This window comes from Lissotriton vulgaris, chromosome 9 (genome assembly GCF_964263255.1).
Source record: "Lissotriton vulgaris chromosome 9, aLisVul1.2, whole genome shotgun sequence".
Taxonomy (NCBI): Eukaryota; Metazoa; Chordata; class Amphibia; order Caudata; family Salamandridae; genus Lissotriton; species Lissotriton vulgaris.
In genome coordinates this window covers 1,113,615,233-1,113,638,091 of record NC_141697.1, presented here as the reverse complement: position 1 = coordinate 1,113,638,091, position 22,859 = coordinate 1,113,615,233, and the positions used below count along the sequence as shown (strand labels likewise).

The 22,859-nt window shown below is 43.7% G+C and overlaps 1 protein-coding gene across 1 annotated transcript in view; it reads right to left on the bottom strand.

The window, feature by feature from the left end:
• Nucleotides 1-22,859, bottom strand: part of DNAH12 (dynein axonemal heavy chain 12) — a 1,291,066-nt gene that overhangs the window by 417,112 nt on the left and 851,095 nt on the right. Inside the window, exons 51-53 of the mRNA XM_086939114.1 lie at nucleotides 19,011-19,100; nucleotides 15,410-15,550; nucleotides 13,644-13,885 (exon numbers count right to left, since the gene is read on the bottom strand). Of these exons, the coding sequence (XP_086795240.1) occupies nucleotides 13,644-13,885; nucleotides 15,410-15,550; nucleotides 19,011-19,100 (473 nt within the window). The remainder of the gene's footprint in view (nucleotides 1-13,643; nucleotides 13,886-15,409; nucleotides 15,551-19,010; nucleotides 19,101-22,859) is intronic.

Here is a 22,859-nt window from a genome sequence, read left to right as displayed (position 1 = left end):
TCCCCTCTACCCCTTTTTTATTTTCCCTACAGTACTTGTCCATATTTTGTTCCTTTACCATGCATTTCTTCAATAAAACTTTTTGAACTGAAAAAAAACTGCCTGCATTTGCATTCTTTTCCTGCCACTGATGAAGAGCGTACCAGGCTCGAAACGCGTCTGGCTCAGGGGGCATGATGGTGTCCTGTGTGTGCTGTTGCCAGCGGTGGTGTGCGGCAACCCCTTCTGGTGTGACCTTCTCACCGAGGCACCCCTCATGTTGTTTGTTTGTATTGCGGCAGGTCAGGCCGCGAGGAGGTCCCGCTGCTCATTGTGCCGATCCTGTTGCTCGCAACCGCTGCACCGTTTGGACAGAAGGGGCGTCACTGTTCGGGATGTGATATGGCGGCACTACAGTTTCCCCTTTTCACGCCTCTCCACCAACTTGGGGACATTACAAAACGTTATTATTCCACTTGGATTGATGTTGAATACAGTATGCGGCACCCACTGTGGTTGTCACGATTCCTGAAATCCTGGTCATCATTTTATAGACTATCAGGACCAAGATGCCTTGCGCCCAGTGGGGGGGGGGATTTCTTAATAAATATCGCGGAATCAAAAAAACTGCCTGCATTTGCATTCTTTTCCTGCCACTGATGAAGAGCGTACCATGCTCGAAACGCGTCTATCTCAGGGGGCATGATGGTGTCCTGTGTGTGCTGTTGCCGGCGGTGGTGTGCAGCAACCCCTTCTGGTGTGACCTTCTCACCGAGGCATCCCTCATGTTGTTTGTTTGTATTGCGACAGGTCAGGCCGCGAGGAGGTCCCGCTGCTCATTGTGCGGATACAGGTGCTCGCAACCGCAGCACCGTTTGGACAGAAGGGGTCCTCACTGTTCGGGGTGTGATATGGCCGCACAACAGTGTCCCCTTTTCATGACTCTCCACCAACTTGGGGACATTACAAAACTTTATTATTCCACTTGGATTGATGTTGAATACAGTATACTGCACCCACTGTGGTTGTCCCAATTCCTGAAATCCTGGCCATCATTTTATGGGCTATCAGGACCAAGATGCCTTGCGCCCAGTGGGGCGGGATTTCTTAATAAATATCACAGAATCAAAAAACTGCCTGCATTGGCATTCTTTTCCTGCCACTGATGAAGAGCGTACCAGGCTCAAAACGCGTCTGGCTCAGGGGGCATGATGGTGTCCTGTGTGTGCTGTAGCCGGCGGTGGTGTGTGGCAACCCCTTCTGGTGTGACCTTCTCACCGAGGCACCCCTCATGTTGTTTGGTTATATATATATATATATATATATATATATATATATATATATATATATATATATATATATATATGTATATGTATATATATATATATATGTATATGTATATATATATATATATATATATATATATATATATATATTCACTGAAAAAACCATAGCTTTCACACCAGTTATAGTTCGGTGGAAATTTTACTTGCATAAAACCATTGAAATTCCCACGTTATAGTTAGTTGGACTCACTATAACTTGCGCGTGCAATGCACTGCTGATGACGTCACATATTACATCACTCATGACATGGTCAGTGACATCACTCATGACATCACTGATGACATCATCCAGTGAATGTGTATCTTTCTGAAAAATAAATATTTTTTATATATGTATATCTAAAGGTTGATGGAAGAATATATATATATATATATACTAGCAGCCCGCCCCAGCGTTGCCTGGGGCAGAAAGGGGCTGGGGGCAGTACACCCGCTCCCACCCCGACCGACTCCCTCCCGCCCCGACTCACTCGCGCCCCCCTCCCGCCCGACTCACTCGCGCCCCCCGAATTGTTGTTCTAATCCTAAACCCTTTGCGCCCCGGGACCTCCTCCGAAACTGCTGCCTCCACACCTTTCCTCGGGCCCCGCAAAGATCCCGCAACCTTCGGCAGCTCCGAGCCGGGCAGCAGCTGTCAGTGGCAGTAAGTCCTGGGGAGCAGAGGATGCGTTCCAGCAACTCTCCGGGCAGTGCGCTCAAGCGCGGACCCTCCGCTCCACCGCACTCGTCGCTCGGACTCTCCAGCCCCGCACTCGGCTCCCCCGTTGTCGCCATCTTTAGTGTGTACAAAAGTGACAGCTCCGAGGACCGCCCACAGCTCGCTGCAGAGCCGTAGACATAGAAGAGAGACACGGCCCTGAAGACAAAACCTGAGACTGAAATCGAGGCATTACTGCACCGCCCTCCTTGTCGTCATCACGCATGTGGCGTCGTGGCCAGCGCTAGGTCCCGGCCGGCGCTACTTTCAGGGGACTACTTTGTTTACAAACGTAATTTTTTTAATGTCCTTTTTTTTAAACATTTATATAGCCTATGTCCATCTACACACCCTGACATTTTCATAAATGTATCGGGTGTGTAGATTGGCGCTGTGGTTCCCGAGTTTAGGTGGCCAAAAGGTGCAAGTTCTCTCTTTATAATAGTAGTATATGTATATATATATAAATCTATCAAGGAGCGCACCTGCGCTTTCAGCAGTCACACTTAACGCGCTGTGCCTTCCAGCTTTTCTTGCCTCGCACATGCCCTGGAATCTCCGTTTCTCCTTTCAATCATTCATGCGCCCAACGCGTTTCGAGGCCAGCGCCTCTTCTTCTTGGGGCTGATATGTAGCAATCAGGCTGTGCTTGCACCTTGTAATTTCCCAACTTTATTTCGTTTGGAATGATCCGCCCTGAGTGGGCGTGGCTGATGCGTGTTATACCACCAGGAATGATGGTCAATGTAGTCCGAGGTGCACTTTTGTACACACTAAAGATGGCGACAACGGGGGAGCCGAGTGCCGGGCTGGAGAGTCCGAGCGACGAGCACGGGGGAGCTGAGGGTCCTCGCTTGATTATCGTTGGGTGAATAAAACTCCTCTTTGTTTGAATCCCACTGAGTCAGCGCCTTTTTTCTTATTCCGACTACGAAGGTTTGGATGACATATATATATATATATATATATATATATATATATATATATATATATATATATATATATATATATATATATATATATATATATATATTGAGGCCTGACTAAGGAATCTGCAGCTAAAAGTCTAGCAGATATAGCATACAGTAGAGTGTCATCATACAGTGGAGTGTGGCATAGTGGAGTGCCGTAAACTGGAATAGCATACACTGGAGTAGGGTACGGTGGAGTACCATAGAGTGGTGTGAGAGTACAGGTGAGTGGCAAACAGTGGGCTTATGTAAAGGCAAGTGTGGTACTGTGTAGTGCTGTATAGTAAAACTGCATACAGTGTATTGGCCTATACTGGAGTGCTGTACAGTGAAGGGTGCAGAGCGGAATGGCATTCACTACAATTGGGTGCAGTGTAATAGAGTACAGTGCAATAGCATATCGTGGAGTAGCATAAAGTGCAATGCCATACCGTGGAGTAGTATAGAATTGCATAGTGTAATAACATTAACTTTAATGGCGTTAAGTGGCATAGCATACAGTACTGTGTTCTACAATTCAATGGGGTTAATTATAGAAGTGTAGAGTCCAGTGACCTACAGTGAAGTGGTGCAGAATGTTGAATAGTAAAATGAAATAGCATACAGTGGATTGTGGCACAGTTCAGTGGTGTATACAGTATTTCAGTACAATGGAGTGCCATAGAGAGGAGTAGCATACACTCAAATAGTGTACACTCCAAGAGGGTACGATCAAGTGGGCATAGTGGAAAAACATATAGTTAAATAGCCTAAAGGGAAGTCGAGTGCCTACAGTTTTGAGCAGTACATTTTAGGGGGGACTGTAAGAACAAGTTACTTACCTTCGGTAATGCTTTTTCTGGTAGATACAATATCTGCCTGTGGATTCCTCACCTTGTGAATATCCCCTTGCGTCAGCAACATTCGGAAATTCTTTTGTAGGTTCGCGCCGACGTGGGCGACGTCATAGAGGCACGGCATCGCACGCGACTCCGCTGACGTCACCGACACCATATTAGACCCACGCCGGTGTGATGACATCAGTTCCGCCCTTTTTTCCGTGCCTTCGAGGCACACGGACGGACCGATGACAGTAGATATATACACAGTACACAAATGTCAAAATAAAACACACACAGTGTGAAGCCAATGCAGGAAAACATCTAAAATAAAACAATTCCTTTAATAATTATATATATATATATATATATATATATATATATATATATATATATATATATATATATATATATATATATATATATATATATATATATATATATATATATAAATATGTATATGTATATATACACTAGATGGGAGGAACGAGCGAACTGTGGCATTTGAAAAAGGCTCCATGCCGAAACCGGTCATGCCGTTTGCTTTTCCAAATAAATGTCTTCATGAGCCCCGCTGAGTCCCTCGCTTCTCTCTGAATGAAGGAAGATTTGTGGCATAATTTGCGTGCAACCTGTAGCGCGCATAGGGGGACCCTTCCTACAAGTGGCTGTGTTGTTTACAGGAAAACGTCAGGAAACTGATACAAACTTTCACCGAGTTATCGGATCTACACAGCCCGCCTCCTTGCGTGTGATCTTCAAGCACTGCTGCCATCTGATGGTCCGAGACTTCTCGGGGGGGAGAGCATGCACTGTCGCTGTACCCCCGGCATTGAGGACCCAAGCACAAGGAGACTGGGAAGTTGGGGACTTAAGGACATTTGTTGCCCAAGATTTTTGCAAGATCTCTTCCACTGCAGCTCACGGGATGCCAGCAAGGTGCATGATGGGATCGGCAGTCCGTGGCAGAGGCTGTGGAGGCATCAGCACGTAATGAGCTGCAGCTGGGCCCTCTTTCACTGGGTAGGAGGAGTCCTATAAACACTAGATGGGAAGAACGAGCGAACTGTGGCATTTGAAAAAGGCTCCATGCCGAAACCGGTCATGCCGTTTGCTTTTCCAAATAAATGTCTTCATGAGCCCCGCTGAGTCCCTCGCTTCTCTCTGAATGAAGGAAGATTTGTGGTATATATATATATATATATATATATATATATATATATATATATATATATATATATATATATATATATATATATATATACACATTACATTACAATTACTCAGGTATAGAAGAGTGGACAACAGGGAGGCGTTTGGGTCAGTGAGGAATCCACAGGCAGTTATTGTATCTACCAGAAAAAGCGTTACCAAAGGTAAGTAACTTGTTCTTCTGATAGATACCTCTTCCAGTGGATTCCTCACCTTGTGAATAGATTCCCACAGCAGTCCCCACTCCCGGAGGAGGGTGTCTAATCTGCTATACCAAGAAATCTTGGAGGACAGAGCGCGCAAAGTGGCCGTCCCTCCTCACTTCGGAATCCAAGCAGTAATGTTTCGCGAAAGTGTGGAGGGAGGCCCAAGTCGCGGCTCTGCAAATGTCCTCTACAGGCACACCTCTAGAAAGAGCAGATGATGCAGACTTAGCTCTAGTGGAATGAGCCCTTATACCCTCCGGAGGTTCCTTACCCGCCAGGGAGTAGCAGATCTTGATGCATAAAATCATCCATCTTGAGAGCGTGCACTTGTGCACAGCCTTCCCCTTCCTGCAGCCAGCAAATACAACAAACAGCTGGTCATCCGACATGAACTCCCTCGTCCTGTCCAGGTAAAAGCTCACCGCCCTCTTAGGGTCCAGGCAGTAAAGTCTCTCCTCCTCCTTGGAAGGGTGAGGGGGAGGATAAAAGGTAGGGAGGGTAACGGACTGCCCCATGTGGAAAGGAGTTACCACCTTCAGCAAAAAAGCAGCCCTGGTCCTTAGAACCATTCGATCAGCATGAATGGATAAAAACGGGGGCTTTGAACTAAGAGCTTGAAGCTCACTTACCCTCCTTGCCGAGGTAATTGCTACCAGAAAAACAGTCTTGAAAGACAAAAGCCTCAAGGGACACTTGTGTAACGGCTCGAAAGGCGAACCCATCAGGAAAGTAAGTACAAGGTTCAAGTCCCACTTAGGCACAATAAAAGGAGTAGGAGGAAATTTATTGGTAAGGCCCTTGATGAACCGTAAAACGATAGGTGACTTAAACAAAGAGGGCTGGTCCGGCAAACAAAGGAAAACTGATAAGGCCGACAAATAACCCTTAATAGTTGCCACCGCAAAACCCTGCAGGGCCAAGGAAAGAGCAAATTGAAGAATATTGGACAAACGAGCCCTTAAAGGGTCAATGGACTTCTCCCCACACCAAGCAACGAACTTAGACCATCTATAGGAATAAATGGACTTAGTGGAGACACGCCTGGCTGACAAAATGACATCCACCACATCGTGTGGGAGAGAAAAGGAACTCACGTTGCCCCGTTCAATCTCCAGGCATGAAGGTGTAAGGTCTGGAGGTGGGGGGGGTAGAACCTGCCCCTCCATCTGGGAGAGGAGATCTGCCCTGTGAGGGAGACGGAGCGGCGAGCACGAGGAGAGGTGGAGAAGATCTGTGTACCACACCCTTCTTGGCCAATCCGGGGCGATCAATATAACTTGGGCCCGGTCTTGGCGAACCTTCCTCAGAACCCGAGGAATCAAAGGTATTGGAAGAAACGCGTAAAGGAGTTGCGAGTCCCAACTCATCCGAAAAGCGTCCCCCAGTGCTCCATGCATCGGAAACTGGGGACTGCAGAAAGACGGGCAGTGAGCATTCTCACGCGTGGCAAACAGGTCCACCCGAGGGATTCCCCACGTCCGAAAGACGTGACGAACCACCTCCGGGTGAAGCCTCCACTCGTGGTCGGCTGAGAACTGCCGACTGAGACTGTCTGCACGAACTCCGGCCAGATGATTTGCCATCAGACAAATCTGATGGTCCTGAACCCAGGACCAGAGACGCAGAGCCTCTCTGCAGTGACACTGCGACCCTACTCCTCCCTGCTTGTTGACATACCCCATCGCGGTCGTATTGTCCGTTAGAACTTGAACCGACTGACCGCGAAGGGAAGGGAGGAAGGCCTTGAGCGCTAAACGTATGGCCCGTAATTCTAGAAGGTTGATGTGTAACAACCTTTCCTCTGGAGACCAAAGGTCTTTGACCTCCAGATCCTCCAGATGAGCACCCCATCCTAGAGTGGATGCATCCGTTATCACTGTGGCCACTGATGGAGGCAGATGAAAGGGCTTTCCTTGTTACAGATTGCCCTCCACGCGCCACCAAGACAGATCCGCCGCAGTTTCTCTGGAGATCCTGACTGACTCCCTTAGATCTCCGTTGTGCTGATACCACTGCTTGCGGAGGCACCACTGGATTGCCTTCATGTGCCAGCGTGCATGGTTGACCAACAGAATGCAAGAAGCCATCAGACCGAGCAGACGGAGGAACTTCAGGACTGGAACAACCTCTCCATTGTAGAATAAAGGAATCATTTCCTGTATGTCGCGAATCCTTTGAGGAGGAGGGAATGCACGGCATACAGTAGTGTCCAGTACCGCACCTATGAACAGGTTGCGCTGGGAGGGCACCAGGTGAGAATTGGGTACATTTATCGAAAAACCCAACCTGTGCAACAACTGAGTTGTCTCCTGCAGGTGATGGAGCACCTTCTCCGGCGACTCTGCTTTGATCAGTCGTCCAGATACGGGAATACAGGTATCCCCGACCTCCTGAGATGTGCTGCCACCACTGCCATCACCTTGGTGAAGACTCGAGCCGCAGTATTAAGACAAAACGGAAGGACCGCAAACTGGTAGTGTTGCGACCCAACCGTGAAACGGAGATACTTTCTGTGCGACTTCAGGATGGGAATATGAAAATACGCATCCTGCAAATCGATCGACACCATCCAGTCATCTTCCGCCAGCGCCTGAAGAACCTGAGCAAGGGTAATCACCTTGAACTTCTCCTGCCTCAGATACAAGTTCAAGATCCTGAGATCCAAGATTGGCCGAAGCCTGCCATCCTTCTTGGGGATCAGAAAATACAGGGAGTAGCATCCCTGAACCCTCTCCTGCTCCGGAACCACCTCTATCGCACCTTTTCTGAACAGCGCCAGGACTTCTTCCTGCAGGAGAAGCAGGTGGTCCTCCAAACAATAACCCTGGCAAGGAGGGTAATTTGAGGGAAATTCCCAAAAGGGAAGAGCATACCCAATCTCCACGAGATTGAGAACCCAAAGATCTGATGTAATCAATTCCCAATCTTGTAGGAAATGGGTAAGCCGACCCCCCACTGGGCCCACATTATCCGGAATGGCGGATCTAGGGCTGCTTTTCTGCGTTGGCAGGGGGCTGGGAAGGGGAAGAGGAAGAAGAGGAGGAGGCGACTTGACGATCTCTGGGATGAGCTCTCTGTCTGCCCCTGTACGCCTTGTACAGTGTGTTTTGCTGCTGCTGTGGCTGCTGCTGAGTTGACTTGTAGGAACGAAAAGAAGATCTGCCAAACCCTCTAAAACGTTTGCAAAAGGTGCCCCTGGTCTGAAGCCCAATGACTTAGCCGTCGCCCTGCTGTCCTTAAAACGTTCTAAAGCAGCGTCTGCCTTTTTGCCAAACAAACCAGACCTGTGGAATGGTAGATCCATTAATGCAGACTGGACATCTATTGAAAACTCAGACGGTTTTAGCCATACAGCTCTCCTCGTAGCCACCGAAGAGCCCATGACCCTCGCCACAGAATCTGCTGTGTCCAAACCACTCTGGATCACCTGTCTTGCTGCAGCCTCAGTGTCCGAGATAACCTCCTGGAAGTCTTTTCTATCATCCTCAGGTATCTTTGGCACCAACTGTTTTACAGTATCCATTGAGGCGTGGCTATAACGCCCCATCAGGCAGGTCGCGTTTGTGGACTTCAACGCCATGCTGGCGGAGGAGAAAACCTTTTTAGCAGCCTGATCCTGTTTCCTCGACTCCTTTTCTGCAGGAAACGGGTCATTAGGAGCAACTCTATATCTCCTGGCAACAGCCCTAGATACTGCAGGAGCTGACAAAGGTTTCTTCCAAACTTCTAAAATTGGCTCTGCTAGGGCATCATTAAATGGCAGCTTTGGTTCAATCACTGAAGATGGTGAATGAAGGACCTCTGTGAGAATATTCGACTTAAACTCAGCAGTAGGCAGAGTAATGTTCAGTAAGTCTGCCGCCTTCCTTATCACGACATGGTAAGGAGCCACATCTTTAGAAGGTGCATCCGACCCTGAGGCTAAATCCCACTCAGGAGACAGTTCCAGGCCACTAGCCGCCCTCAGGTCATCAAATGGGTCCTCAGACTCCTGCAGCCTACCCTCTTACATATCTTCCTCACGGAACCTTTCTTCCTCCATAAGCCTCTGGGCTTCACGCCTCGACCTGTGCCTCACATACGATGCCGACGGATCCACTGTCGACTCCGTCGGAGCCGGTGCCGGCGCCGATCCCGACGTCGGACGAGGTAGTTTCACACGAGGTCGTTCAGGGTTCGGCATCGGAGATGATGGATTCGGCGTCGATGGATTCGGCGTTGATGGCTTCACCGGCATCGGAAAATGCCAATGCAGCGCTGGAGCCGGCATAAAGGACATAAAGGGAGCAGGAGCATAGGTCTGGGGAACACCCAGAATATACGCCATCGGGCCAGCGGGACCAGCAGGAGCCCCAGTGGGGACATAGCCCTGGAGTATATCCCGAACATTGCATTCAGGAACTGCGTCGGATCCTGACCTGGAGCCGGAAAGGCTGGGTACAAACCCCCGGGCTGCTCTTGAGGGCGCTGAGTCGATACGACGTCGACCTCCTCTTCGGGCTGGTGCACCGGAGTCGACGGACACGCGGGCAACGGAGCCTCTCCCTCACCAACCACCTCCTCCTCACCTTCATCCTCCCGACCTGAAGGATGGGACGGAACCGGAGATGGATTCGATATCTGCTTCGGTGAACCTGGCGAATTCGCATGCAACACTTCACCCTCGGAGTCCTGCTCTTCCGAAGCCGAAGACACCACTACCTTCTCAACCAGCTTCACCTGTGACTTCGGCTTTGAACCCGAGTCCTTCCTCAAGTGATGCCGGGACTCATGGGTCCCCTTCTTATGTTTCTTTTTTGAAGATCTCGAAGCATGGGCTGAGGACGAGTCCGAGCGCGACCTCGAACGAGACCTTGACCTCGAACGCCGAGTTCGCGACCTCGAACTTTTCTTCTCCTTTCTGCTTTTAAGCTTCGCCACGAGAAGCTTGGTTTCTCTCTCCCGAAGGGCCTTAGGTGTCATCTTCTTACAAGACGGGCAGTCTTCGACGTCATGGTCGGAGCTCAGACACCATGCGCAGCATTCATGTGGATCCGTAATGGACATGGTTTTGCCACATTCCCCACAAGCTTTAAACCCGGTCCTCTTCGAAGACATGTCGAGAGAGAAGACAATGAAGCACAATTATAACAAAGTAACAAGGTTACTGCAATAGCTACGGACGATCCCTAGAAAACCGTTAGCGTCGACAACGCGGAAAAAAGGGAACTGATGTCATCACACCGGCGTGGGCCTAATATGGTGTTGGTGACTTCAGCGGAGTCGCGCGCGATGCCGTGCCTCTATGACGTCGCCCACGTCGGCGCGAAGCTACGAAAGAATTTCCAAATGTTGCTGACGCAAGGGGATATTCACAAGGTGAGGAATCCACTGGCAGATGTATCTATCAGAAAGTGGCATACATAAAACCATAATATAATACAGTGGTGGACAGTGTAATAGCATAGAGTATAATGGTATAGACCGAAGTGGTGTACAGTGGAGTTTGGTGGAGTAGATTGGAGTAACATATACTGGATTAGCGTACAATGTAGTGGCCTATACTTGAGTGTCAAAAACTGAAGTGGCATGCTTTAAATAGCGTACTGCAGAGTGGAGGAAGTCAACTGTTATACAGTGTGGTGGAATAATTGTAATGTGTAAAGTAAAGGAAATGTACTGTTAAAGTGTATGAAAAGATGTAAATGCTATATCTTCAAAATATACATTATAACATGTAAATGTTAATTTTCTAGTTTTGTATGTAAATAGTGTAAGTAATATTACAAGAATCAGTTGTATAAAAAGTAGTCATATATTTTGCTATGGTATATACCACGGTAAGTTCACGGTATACCACAATACATGGTGCTGAGAAATGTTATGTGATTAGTTAATGGCTGTGTTTACCAAAGGTAAAAATCAATCATGTTGTTTTTATCGCAAATGTGCATTATTGTACGGTTATCATCTTGCAACATTCTCGGTTAGGGTCCTACATATAGTTAAATATGTTTTATTGTGGTTAACAACCTATTATCACTTAATTTAAGTGGTAATAGGTAAACTTTTTTGTTTATAAATTGTTATAGCTTACCGATATAGGAATTTTTGTGCATTTTGGCCCTAAATAACTTTGCACCAGTTTGACGAATGTCCACCAAATTTTGCAGATCTGTTGCATCCATTTCATTGTCATCGGAGAAAACATTTTGCGTGGTTTAGCCAAGGGGATGCAATGGAAAAACTAGGTTCCCAAAACATGCTTAAATACAATTTTGTTAACATTTGGCAGGATTACAAATTATGGTATGCAAATGATTATTTTGGGTAGTGCAGGTAAGTAGTGTAACTATATTAGTGAGATATGTTGCTGCAGTATTTTAGCAAAATGTGGAGGTATTTTTCTGTACTACCAATGTACAAAGTGATGACAAGTCATAAGCTGATTGTATAATGACGGCCATTACGAAAGTTAAAGGCAGGCATGTTGTTGTTAGGTACACTTTGCCCATGTTCTGCGTTACACCTTCCGATGTAGGTAAGTCTTGAATTTGGTATTTTTGCCCTACCTATTACCACTTTAGCATAGTGGAAATAGGTAGTGCAAAAATGTTTCTATATATTTGTTTTAACAAATACAGAGTAGTTCGGTACTACCTTGGTACCCCAAACATTTTTTTACAGTTAATATTTTGTTTATAAATTTCTATATTGTTTTCTGGCAGTCTACGGTGAACTGCAATTTTTTTTTAAGTAGTGTATCAATTTTTACTAGATAACGTCCTGCCCCATACAATTTTTTCAGCATATTTAAATATGTGAAAAAAAGAAAATACACTTTATCACACTATATTTATTAAATATGGTGTCTTATAGTGTATTTCCAATCTTTTTAATATATATTTTTTTGATACTGCGGTAGTACTGCAGTACTCTGTATTTAAAAAACAAAGTTATGTAAACCTAAAAGAAATTCCCGCCCTAATACCACTTTACTAAAGTACTAATTAATAAGTATGGGAAAAATTCCAAACCTAATACTTACCTAGATTGCAAGGCGTAACACAGAACACAAGAAAACTTGAACTATAAACAACATGGCTGCCTTCAATTGTCGCAATCAGGTAATGAGTTATTTTCACTATATTCCATGGTAGTTTTGCGATACTACTGTGAGCACAGACATCAATAAGTTAACCACATCCGTGCTGCCCCGATTTACCGCCGGTGCTGGGCCCCAATGTTAATGGGTGTGGTCATGACGGAACGGTTCCGTTATGAGGACAGCTCGACCGATGCTCATGACGGAACCGTTCCATCATGAGCATCGAAGGGGTTAACAACATTTAAAAGGTATAAAATACTTACCCTACTTACCTGTACTGCCTCACAGAATTATCTGTGCACCATAATCTATAATCCTGCCAAATTTAGTCAAAATCCAACTGACGGTTTTCACGCTACACAAACTATAAAAGTCTATGTAAACTATATTGGATTTTATGCCCATTTTGGGAACCTCCTTTTTTTTTGCACCCCCTTGACAAAACGATACTTAACTTTCAGTAGTCTGACAATGAAACAGGTGCATTAGGTCTGAACAGTTTCACGGACTTATGTCAAACAAGTGCAAAATTATTAAGGGACGAAATGCCAAATAAAACCCGGTCTCTGGTGACCCTAACCATAACTACAGAGTGGCTACTGCCACTCTGTAAAAAAAAATATATATATATATATACATCTCCTCAGTGACTTGTAATATCCCTATGATGTACAGCAGGGGGTACTTTATCCCTTATATTATAGATGACAAGAGACGTCACAAGTCTAATAAGAAAATCATGAAGGGGTTTTATGCTGAATCTTATATTAGTTTGATGAAATTCTACTTCTATGCTGTAGTTCTGTGAGAGGGTCAAAAATATTGCTTCAATTAAAAAACCAAGGGGAATAATGGATTGTCCAGAAAAAATGACAGCTTTTCTTTTTCCAAAACGAGAACAGAGTAAACACGTAATCTTGCTGCAATGGTGCTTCCATTTGGCCTACTACTCTATTTAGTTGCAAATGCTCAAAGCACATTGATATTTTCCTCAGCAGCTATTACACTAACAAAACACATATTTTGTTTATAGGAATGATGAATCTAATTATATTACAGAGGTAGTGAAAGCAAAAGGAAAACTGGATAAAAGTAAATTTGTGCGATGCAATTTTTCTGATTGTACTCTGCAATATGTGAAATAAAAATACATGTTTTTTTTTTAAAACAGAAAAAATGTATTTCAGTTGCATTTATCTTAATCGTTTCTAATAGTGCCAGCAGAGGAAATGGAAGTATAATATGGAGAAGAGACCAACATGTTCATTACACTGTGTTGAGAATAATTATTGGCATGTATTTATCAATCAATCAAAACCTTAGTTACCTTGATTTTTCTCCACCAAGTCCTCCAAGAAGCTTCTCTGCTCGCTCCAACTTCTTAGCGCACAAATCCACCTGAAACTCTAGGCGTACTTTCTCATCTGTTTTCTCACGAAATGTCTCTTTTAAAGCTTCAAGTCGATTTTCCACCTCTTTTAGCTCTGCTCTCTTTTGATCCAACAGTGCCATGGTGTCAGCTAAGGACTTCTGTGCTTCTGCCAAGCGTGCTTTTTTGGGAGCAACCACCTAGGGCATTGCCAATAGATAACACAGTGATGTCTACAATACTTATAAAGAGTGATCTTTACATAGATATTAAACTCTACAAAAGAAGCATGTCTTCTGTTGCTTTGTACAGGAGCCACTACTATATTTCTGCCAGGTTCCAAAAAGTGTAATTTTAATATAAAATCCAGCGTAGACTTCAATTGCAAATAGGCCATGTGGCAGACAGTTAGGAAGCCCCTCAATAAAGGGACACTGCTCCCCATCATCAGCTGTAAGGCTACTCAAGACCCACTGAGCAATAGTCACTACCTTGAACAACTACTACTTTAGGCATGTAGTATGCTTAACTGTGCTGTACCCTTGATGGTTGACTGCAATCATCAGGATGCAAGTGGTCTGGTGCACCACAGGGCACTAGATGTAAACTTTAAGACTCAGAAATGGCAAAGGCTGGGTGATACATTCTCTGTCAAACTGCCTTTGGCTTTCCCTGCCTCCCTGTGGGGAGGCTGAAGTTGTACTCTCCACTGAACCCCCTCAATGACTCACCAGTAAACTCCTGGAGGTCACAGAAAGGCTCCTTTCAGCCAACATGTGCTGCTCCGATCTGGGCCAGGCATGTTGCTTTCTACTCCCTCGACTGGCGGATTACTCAAGGCTGTAGCCATGTAGTGCTCTGGACGTAAAGTACAGCCCATTCTGCACTACAGGCAGAACTTCCATGCAGCCCCCACTCAAACAGATGGTAATTAGAAACCCTCAAGAGCACAAGAGGATACTACTAGAAAGAGGAGCTTTCCTTTTTTCCATTTGTAGACAGTGTATATTTCTGCCACCAAACCAATTGCATTAGGTATTTTGTCATACAAATGTCTTCTCTTAAATCTCAATAAACATTTTATGTTAGAAGAATATTCATATTTATAACTGTAAGAAAAGGTTGTCATTAGTAATTACACTCACGCTTACTTGTATCTTTGTTGCCTGGATACAAGCGCGCCACTTGTGCTAAGTTTATTTTTGAAACTTGCACTGATCATACCCAAACCTTTGAATCTCATCAGGGAAATTGAACCCTACCTGCTTTAGGTCTTGTGTATACATATATTCTATGGGAAATGTCTCTTTTATTAGGGCTTTTATATTCCAACAATCCAGATTAAGAGCTAGGATGTTTGATATATTGGTGTAGGAAAATTGAGGGCAACAGGGAATGTAAGCCTTTTGATTAAATCTAATAAATACTAATTCGATCAAACTGTTTATATTCAAATAATATGCACACTTGATATCCTTAAAATGTGCTTACCTTGAGTACAAAGATTAAAACCATACCTTTGCAACCCTGTCATACACTTCCATATTGCTAGAATCCATCTACATAGTCCTTCGGCAGCAGAGGAGGCTTTAGCTACCGGGAATGTAAGCCTTTTGATTAAATCTATTAAATACTAATTCGATCAAACTGTTTATATTCAAATAATATGCACACTTGATATCCTTAAAATGTGCTTACCTTGAGTACAAAGATTAAAACCATACCTTTGCAATCCTGTCATACACTTCCATTGCTAGAACCCATCTACATAGTCCTTCGGCAGCAGAGGAGGCTTTAGCTACCTTTACTGGATCAAAATCAGGATTAGTGATATATTCACTGCGAATCTTCTGCATGACTGAAACCTGTAAACACAAAGTGTTTCGTGAAACAACCGGTTTTATTGTTTTAGTGCTAACCTCATTTTTGACACATTGGAAACACAGTGAAATACATTTTAAGCATATCTGAAAACAATTATGTTTAGCATTATATCCTATTGGATTAAAAAAAAAACATTCAGAGGTCATTGTAAAGGGATATCAGATAGGCTTCATTCAATGTTCCGAGACGATTGTAAAACATGATTTCAACATGGAAACTAGATACATTATGTTAATCTGTAAACATTTTAAATATTTCAAAACTAGAATATGCCGGTTGTTTCAGAGGGTGCCATCTTAATAAAGCTCCCATATTTTATCTTCCATTAGCCAATCCTCAATGCATTTCGGTCAAGTGTGGCCCTTTATTAGTGAATATCTTTTTCTTGCACTTATGGAAATGACTAAAGAAAGATGATGGATTCCACCCACATCTGTGACTGAGGGTGAGTGTCTGAAAAGTTTCAGCGCACCGTCCACCATCTCCTTGTGTTTGCTTTGTTCACCATAAGTTGGCAGGGTATGCCCACACGTGGGTCCCTTGCTCACTTTGCCACTGGATTCAAGCTAGCCTGGCTGAGGAGGACTGTTAGCCAGAAACCGGTTCCAGAATGCTTGTTTCCGGTACAGGGAACACATGGTTTGGCAGTTCGGGCTGGAATGTTCCCATGAGGCACAGGGTCAAGACTGATTTGCATATAGCTGTGTCTGAACCGGTGTGGAGAAGTGAGCTAAAGAATGATGATGGATTCAACCCAGATCTGTGACTGGGGGGGCGGGGGGAAGGTCTAAAAAGTTTCAGCGCTCCGTCCATCATCTTGTTGTGTTTGTTTTGTTCCCCTAAGTTGGCAGTGTACGCCCAGACGTGGGTTCCTTGCTCACCTTGCCACTGGATTCAAGCTAGCCTGGCTGAGGAGGGCTGTTAACCGGAAACCGGTCCTAGGATGCTTGTTTCTGGTCCAGGGAAGACATTGCTTGGCAGTTCGGGCTGGACTGTTCCCATGAGGCACAGGGTAAGACTGATTTGCATATAGCTGTGTCTGAACTGGGGTGGCGAAGTGAGCTAAAGAACGATGATGGATTCAACCCAGATCGGTGCTGGGGCTGAGTGTCTGAAAAGTTCAGCGCTCCCTCCATCATCTCCTTGTGTTTACTTATGAAAAGCAAACCAACACAGATCCTTAACTTTACACATAACTACAGAGTACCAATCAATCAGGTATATGCATGTTCCTTTGAATTTTACTTGTATGTTCATCAGCTGAAGATCAGAATCTCAGTCAGCAGCCGTCATCGATCCTTTACTTTATATGTGTTCTCCATCTTTGTTTCTAGACATATTATCTGATACTACTGTGTTGTTTATAGTCACTGCTGTGTCACTTCTAGGTCTGCTGTCATTTCCATTAAGTTGAATGTGCCTCTGTGGCTACGTTCAAGAAGAATAGTATTTATTCTGTGCCCGTGCAAATATGTTACTCACCAGTGCATACACCATATTATTTTTCTTCCTAGTCATTATGTTTTATTTACATATTAATAAATGCAAGTTTGAAATGAGCCAATAATGAAGATAAAGCATAAGAATGACGTGCAATATTTTCCTCACTTTTTATGATGTATGCTATAAACTTCGACAATATTATACAGAAAACAAGAAACAGGACGATTTGAGCCTTTCATTAAGTTTGTTGGTTGTAAGCTATTGAATGTTCTTGTTATAATCATGCGTGGTACATTCCTCCCCCCACCACCCTGTCCCCTTTGGAATGCACCAGGCATTGCTTTATCTGAAGGTTCCACAGCTGACTCCAACTGACTGGAACCTGTGGTGGTGTAAAGACGTGAATAAAGAATCTGTCAGAATTCACCTATGTCGTCGTCTTCTTTAGAACAGTTCTCCTTTTAGTATGGCTTCTTCAGCAAGCACGTTTTTCTATATTTGCCTCAAGATAAGCTTTCACTATCTCTAATATTTGAAACTTAGACTTCTAGCATTTCGCACAGCTTTTATTAAGATATTTATACATTAAATATTACACATTAAAATTTTCATGGGAATGATGATAATTTCCACGTCACTCAGTCATAACTATACATGGGATAATTGAGCAAATAGAGTTTGATTCACATTTGTATTAAACCAACAGACATGTATGTATTGCAATCATAAGCCTATAATTTGACCAAATCTCTGAAAATTCAGACACCCCTAGGAGTAGGCATGGAAATTTATATACATCATAGATTACTTGTGTACTCCACCTCTTCGCTTACATATGTGGACTGACTGCATTAATTCATTAAAACATTATTTAACTTTTCCCAAATAGGAAAATATTTTTCCCAGTGAAGAAACTCCTTCCTACAAATCTCTATGAAATGTGGAGATATTTTGCTGCTGTTCCCATGATGGAAATACACTAACTTCCGACGCTCATATGAACAGCGTTAGGTGTGTTCCTACGTTGGAAAACCCAGTGTATATAAACTACAGTTTTCTGAGTGAACATTTTACATGTTCTCTACCTTTCAAACACCTTGATCTCATGTCTAAGGCGAAAGATAGCACTGTAGATATTCTGCAAGATTAATCGATTTTGCCCTCTACAAGCTTCCAATTGTGGTAATCAATATCCCCAGATCCTGACTGTAAATTAAGATCTCACATTTTGCTAATGCGGATTTCATTTTTGGGCACCTAACTTAACTTGGGTACATTAGAAACCTGTGAATGAGCCTAAAAGTAATAAAGGATTTCTGTCAGACAAATTTATGACAAGCAGGACACCTTTTAAGATGTTTAAAATGTGTGAATTGCTTTACAACTGTAATTATGTTCTAATATTCCTAGCTGGACCCAAAACATTAATAAATGAGAGACCATCCTTCAAAATTAAATTACTTTATTGTGGGCTAATTCAACAGTTAAAGACAAATCTATAGTTAGATTATTCTAAGATTAAAAATACATATTTTAAGTAAAGGATTGGCAACACTGTTCAAGCTATCTGAGGCACATGTTGCTGGCAGAGTACTGATTGGGAGGACCAGTATTAAATAGTGTCTGGGTGATCAAGATAAACTAAATATATGAAGTCATTCATCAACAAAATTAGTCCTCTACACACTTTATGCCACTAGGTATGACTTTAGCCAGAGGTTTATACATGTTTCCGTTGACTAGACACGTTTTTAACGCAGTAGGAAAAAAGCTTAGTAGCTTATGGATCCTCCAGACAAATGAAGGTTTCCAAACAACAAATGCCTCGATGGACAGTGGCTTGTTATCATTCAGCAAAAATGGCTTTACCCTCTAAAGGAATGTCTTCTCATTTAACCAGAACGAGAACAGCTACATGAGTGCTTTGTAGTGGTGTAGGAATGTGCATATGAAGCAAGCATGCTTTGTTTTGGAAAGAAGTAGAAAACAGAAACTTACTGGAATATTATCCTTGTCATATTCCTTGAGATCTCTCAAAAAGTTCATGTCCCCCAATAATTTCTTACTTGGACCCCAGTAATCAAGAATCTGTAAAATGAAAAACATTATCATGTGACTTAAACATGCACACTAATACCCTGATGTACTCATATTCATGCAGCGCTGCACTGCTGAAGGTAAAAAAAACTCAGCTTCAGAATTACAATGAACAGAGCACCAATGATGTAACTGTTGGTGCTTGTGCAAAATAATTCATTTTGGCAATGTTAAGGAGCCAAGGCAAGTCGTGTCATGTCAAAGATTTGTAAACATTTGACGTCATCGAGTACAGATTTCTATACTCAAACAACCGTTTAGTAGATTCCATATGCTGTAGAATTTACATATTGCCCATTGGAGAAACATGCAGTTTTCCTTTTATCGATTGTTTACGCCTGCTTTCATTTGGCTCTAGTATTTGACACAAAGCCAGGCGGTTCTCTGACCTGGATTTGCATGGAATCCTAGGGATGTTTGTGTGTTAAATCATATGAATGTTTGGTCTTCCTGCCATGTAACCCCCTCTTTGTGTGTATTAACAGGTGTTTGGCGTTGCAAAACCATTTGGCACAGCGATTACATATTTTCACTATAAAAATGTTTGTGTGTGAAATTTGACTCACGTAGTCATATGCACGATTGGTGTTGATTGACTGCTAGCGCAAATTCTAGGTCTAAGATTAATATTGTTTCCTAGACCTCATATAAACGCAGCATAAATAGCAAATACACATGAAATAAGGTGACCCACATTATGTTTTAAAAACACTAATTTGAAAGTCGTGTTTAGACTTTTCGTTAAATGTCTAAAATGTAGGGCTTACATGTAAGCCTGCAGAAAATGAGGTAATAAGATGTCTTTACGTATGTTCCCAGAATGGATAAAGTAAAGTATTTTTTTAACAAAGGGAACATGGATACGTCACCAGCCTATTAAATTTGTAATAGCATACAGTGTTTATGGAAATACTAGCATTCATTATAAACAAATAAGATGTGCTAGCTTTTTAAATTCATACAAGAACATAGAACCACTGTTAAGGAAATAATGTATTTTTATTTTGTTTTGCTCAACCTAGTTATTGTTTCATGATGTACAGCCATTTCTGAGGTACAGCCAAAACGTGTTTCGCCTCCTACTGGTGCACAGGTCTTGGGATTTTTCGAGGCCTTTTTGGTGGGCAACGGTGCCACACTCACACAATGGAAATGTAAGAGTATAGCCTCAGTGACTAGGATATCAAAGGTGTGTGGCCTCAAGTGTCCCCTCACCCCTTACATTTGTAATTCCTACTTTTAAAAATTGGTTGACCTAGTGCTCAGTAATTAAAATCTGGCTTTTTCAATCTTTAAACATTATGTACAATCACTTGGGAGCATAGAGAACTCACTGAAATACTTTTTTAAGTAATGGCTGCATCGTTCATATATAAATAACAGCCAAAAGAAAGGAACAAAATACATTTGCCACCAATTTGCATAAACCATTATCACAGCGAAATCTCAAAATCTGACTGTGGGAATATTAGTAGTAGTTAAGCTTTATTTCGATATAAAAACATATCATAACAGCAACACATCACATCAATTTAAAAGACATTTTTAGCACAGTCAATGCAATGACCGACAGAATCAACATGGAATATTTTTTAAAAAAGCAATCAATAATTTTAGGGAAGGGCAAGACAGAGAAAGAGCATATTACTGGATCAACAGCTTTTTTGCAGTTCTTATACGCCAAGCCCAGCCTAGGAATTTTGCCATACAGCAGGCAAAGAAAGGTCTTGCATCTGTGCGCAGTATGCGCAGGGCTTCCAGATAGGATCTCGTTCCCAGGCTCCTGCATAGGGGCTTCAACCACAACCTTCTAGGCATTGCATAAGTGTTGCACTCGAACAACAGGTGCGCAACGGAATCAACCCTCGTATCGCAAAAAGGACAGAATGGTACAGTTTGTAAGGGTGGTTTCCAAGTCGAGGTAAACTGGCCCAGAGGGAGTACCCCCACCCTGAATTTGATGTACAGAGATCTGTCGCCTGAATTATGAATTAGATCCAAATAGGGTTCCCTAAAAGGGAGCTCTTTGACTAACAAAAAAAAGGGCAACAGATTTGCAGTGATTTGGATTGCACATTCTCTCGTTGTCCACCCATGACCAGTACGCCTTCTTTAGCAGTTGTTTTGAGGGTGCTGATTTGTTGTCCCAAGCATCTCCTAGACCCAGTTTATAAAGGAGGCACTTGACTTCCCTAAGCCAGGTGATCTTATAGCAACCCGGAAGGGACAGGAGATCTTTTAGAGCATCTGCGTAGCTGCGGAGTTCAGGGACATTCCTTATTCTGGACCATAATAAAAGGGGACGTAATTTTGCTTGCTCACATATTGGGCGGGAGCCCGCATCTAGCAAGAGGGGGATTGTGGGAGTACTGTGGGGCAGCCTCATAAGGTCTTTATGAAAATTGTTATCGAGGGAGGCCAAGGTGTCAACTCTCTGAATGCCCCACAGTTCTGCACCGTATAGTGCTGCGCTTACAACCCTTGCCCTATAAATATCTAGAAGTGCCCCAATAGGTTTTAAGGATGAGGCACGCTGTTCTTTAAGCAGGGCTCCTGCTACCCTCTTATGAGCCAGAAACACCTTTTGGTGGTGTGCCTTCCAGCTCATAGAGTCGGAAAGTCGTATGCCCAAATAATCGAATTCCTTGACTCTTTCCAAAGGGACGGAGTCTAGAACGGGGGGAGCAACGGATTTCTTGGGGGGGTTGAGAACGAGAAACTTGGTCTTACCTATATTTATAGCCAGACCTTTGTCGTCACAAAAGGTCTTGAAGCTAGAGAGCAGTTTTTGGATGCCCGCTGGTGACTTCGAAATTAGAAGGGTATCATCCGCAAATAGGAGCGTCGGGATTTTCTTCCCCGCAAGGGAGGGTGCATCCGATGGATGTTGAGGAGATGCTCCACCACTCCGTTAACATAGAGAGAGAACAGAGTGGGGGCAAGCACACATCCCTGGCGGACGCCCCTATTTACCGGGATACGAGATGTTTTTTCCCCCTGGGAACCCCATCTAATTTGGGCAAAATTGCTATCATGAAATTTTATGAGTAAGGCCAACAAATAAGGCGGTAAGCCTAACCCATTGAGGACATTCCACAATAATGCTCGTGGGACCAGGTCGAAGGCTGTACGCAGGTCTATAAAGACCAAGTACAAACTACCCCCTCCCAGCACCACTACTTTCCAATAAATCATTAGAAGGCGAAATGTCTGCTCGATGGTGCCTGTCCCCGTTCTAAAGCCTGCTTGAAGATCAGACAAAATCTGGTTTTCCTCTGCCCACTGCAAAATCCTGGTCAGTACTACTTTACCCGCAACCTTTTGGGTTGAATCCAGCAAACTAATGGGGCGATAGTTTGCTGGATCGTCCCTGCAGCCTTTCTTAAAAATAGGGACCACTTCCGCACCCCTCCATGAATCAGGGAAAGAGCCTCCCAACAAGACCTCATTTAGGAGAGAAGCAATTAATCTGCTCCACCATGCTGGATAGGACTTTAGCAAATCGCCCGGAATCCCATCAGGGCCTGCAGCCTTATTGGGTACAATGCACTTCATTGCCCTTTCTACTTCCTGTCTAGAGAATAAACCATCGCTACTTGGAAGATCAGCTGTGGGGCAAGGCAAGGGAGCCAAATTATAGTGAGATGCCCCCAGAGGAGCAGAGTACAGCTTTGAGAAGTGTTCCAACCATACATCACCAGGGATATTACAAGTTAACTGCTGATCGGTAGGCTTGTCCCTGGCTCTTAG